Source organism: Ceratina calcarata, unplaced genomic scaffold, assembly GCF_001652005.2.
Source record: "Ceratina calcarata isolate Rehan_Ccalc_2016 unplaced genomic scaffold, ASM165200v1 scaffold614, whole genome shotgun sequence".
NCBI classification, from domain to species: Eukaryota; Metazoa; Arthropoda; class Insecta; order Hymenoptera; family Apidae; genus Ceratina; species Ceratina calcarata.
Window position 1 is genome coordinate 23,577 of NW_017177385.1, and position 2,744 is coordinate 26,320.

The window sequence follows — 2,744 nt, forward strand, 5'->3', positions numbered from 1 at the left end:
TAATAGAATTATAAACAATTTCAAAGTGTTTTGTCCTATTCTGACAGATTTGTTAGGGGGTTGAACGGTGGAGCAGGCCTGTAGGCGCTCCCCTCAACTAAACGAAGGGCCAGTGTGATTAGAGCAGTCCTGTAGGCGCTCCCGCTGACCTGGAGTTTTCAGAATAGCGGATCCTGAATAGAGCAGTCCTGTAGGCGCTCCGGATCTTTTGAAATGGAAAAGGACACGAACACCGTAAGAGTTGTTTATGGAATAATAGAATAATTTAATAAGAGTAATTTATCTAAATTATATTCAATACGCAGTCAGGACGAGTTAATAAAAGAAGGCCCAATAAAAGAAAACGCAGAGCCGGAAAAAGGGAAAGAGAAAAGAAATTCCGTAATAAAATATTATACGAAATACGAGAACAACTCCGGCTGGCTGAGGAAAACCGAATTTCGAGTCACCCTGAAGGGCCTTGTTACTCTCCGCCGTCGCAAGCATCCACAATAGTGATATCGGATGACGAGGAAACCCCTGAGATACCGACTATAGATACAGATACGGCAGTTAAAATTAATAATCATTACGAATTCCCAACTGAATTACTAGTCAGATATATTCAGGATTATAAAAAGTACATGCAAAACGTAGAATAAATTATACTATTTTTGGGGTGCAATTAAATAGAGGATAATAAATAAAATTGATATTTGTTATAAAATTTATTCAGAATTCCTATTTATAAAGCCCTTTCCAAAAAATCCAATTCCAAGCACCTGTCGGGACGTGTAAGCGTCTACCGGGTGTCTCCGAGAATTGGCGAACCCACATTCCTGCCGGACGACCCAATCCTAATAACAGAAGAAAAATACAAATTTAAAAATAAAATAATTCGTTTTTATAAATAAATAATAATTACATACCTGAGTGACCCTCGAGCCGCTCCGAGGCGCTTAGGTCCGTCGTCCGGTCCATTTCCTAATCTCCATCCCATCCTCAACTGTGACGTTTCCTCCTCCAGGACGTCACAGGTATTTCGTGCTGAATCTTCTCGTTTGGACTGTCTGAAGACTGTGTGCTACGTACAATTTTGATCCAGGCCATAGTTTGGGAATTATTTCACTTTATATGGAAAAATAGCCGAAAACGGCTCGATTTTCGGCTAAATGTCGAAAAATTCCTTCTTTCTACGCCGATTCCCATGGGTATTTCGTGCTGAATCTTCTCGTTTGGACTGTCTGAAGACTCTGTGCTACGTACAATTTTGATCCAGGCCATAGTTTGGGAATTATTTCACTTTATATGGAAAAATAGCCGAAAACGGCTCGATTTTCGGCTAAATGTCGAAAAATTCCTTCTTTCTACGCCGATTCCCATGGGTATTTCGTGCTGAATCTTCTCGTTTGGACTGTCTGAAGACTCTGTGCTACGTACAATTTTGATCCAGGCCATAGTTTGGGAATTATTTCACTTTATATGGAAAAATAGCCGAAAACGGCTCGATTTTCGGCTAAATGTCGAAAAATTCCTTCTTTCTACGCCGATTCCCATGGGTATTTCGTGCTGAATCTTCTCGTTTGGACTGTCTGAAGACTCTGTGCTACGTACAATTTTGATCCAGGCCATAGTTTGGGAATTATTTCACTTTATATGGAAAAATAGCCGAAAACGGCTCGATTTTCGGCTAAATGTCGAAAAATTCCTTCTTTCTACGCCGATTCCCATGGGTATTTCGTGCTGAATCTTCTCGTTTGGACTGTCTGAAGACTCTGTGCTACGTACAATTTTGATCCAGGCCATAGTTTGGGAATTATTTCACTTTATATGGAAAAATAGCCGAAAACGGCTCGATTTTCGGCTAAATGTCGAAAAATTCCTTCTTTCTACGCCGATTCCCATGGGTATTTCGTGCTGAATCTTCTCGTTTGGACTGTCTGAAGACTCTGTGCTACGTACAATTTTGATCCAGGCCATAGTTTGGGAATTATTTCACTTTATATGGAAAAATAGCCGAAAACGGCTCGATTTTCGGCTAAATGTCGAAAAATTCCTTCTTTCTACGCCGATTCCCATGGGTATTTCGTGCTGAATCTTCTCGTTTGGACTGTCTGAAGACTCTGTGCTACGTACAATTTTGATCCAGGCCATAGTTTGGGAATTATTTCACTTTATATGGAAAAATAGCCGAAAACGGCTCGATTCTCGGCTAAATGTCGAAAAATTCCTTCTTTATACGCCGATTCCCATGGGTATTTCGTGCTAAATCTTCTCGTTTGGACTGTCTGAAGACTGTGTGCTACGTACAATTTTGATCCAGGCCACAGTTTGGGAATTATTTCACTTTATATGGATAAATAGCCGAAAACGGCTCGATTTTCGGCAAAATGTCGAAAAATTCCTTCTTTCTACGCCGATTCCCATGGGTATTTCGTGCTGAATCTTCTCGTTTGGACTGTCTGAAGACTCTGTGCTACGTACAATTTTGATCCAGGCCATAGTTTGGGAATTATTTCACTTTATATGGAAAAATAGCCGAAAACGGCTCGATTTTCGGCTAAATGTCGAAAAATTCCTTCTTTCTACGCCGATTCCCATGGGTATTTCGTGCTGAATCTTCTCGTTTGGACTGTCTGAAGACTCTGTGCTACGTACAATTTTGATCCAGGCCATAGTTTGGGAATTATTTCACTTTATATGGAAAAATAGCCGAAAACGGCTCGATTTTCGGCTAAATGTCGAAAAATTCCTTCTTTCTACGC

General features: G+C 40.4%; 1 protein-coding gene across 1 annotated transcript; it reads left to right on the forward strand.

The window, feature by feature from the left end:
• Window positions 1–9: 9 nt before the first annotated feature.
• LOC113464946 (uncharacterized) lies at window positions 10–699 on the forward strand. Its single transcript, XM_026817757.1, has 2 exons — window positions 10–234; window positions 306–699. Exons 1-2 carry the CDS (start codon window positions 214–216, stop codon window positions 639–641), a joined length of 357 nt encoding a protein of 118 aa, XP_026673558.1. The 5' UTR covers window positions 10–213; the 3' UTR covers window positions 642–699.
• Window positions 700–2,744: the final 2,045 nt, after the last annotated feature.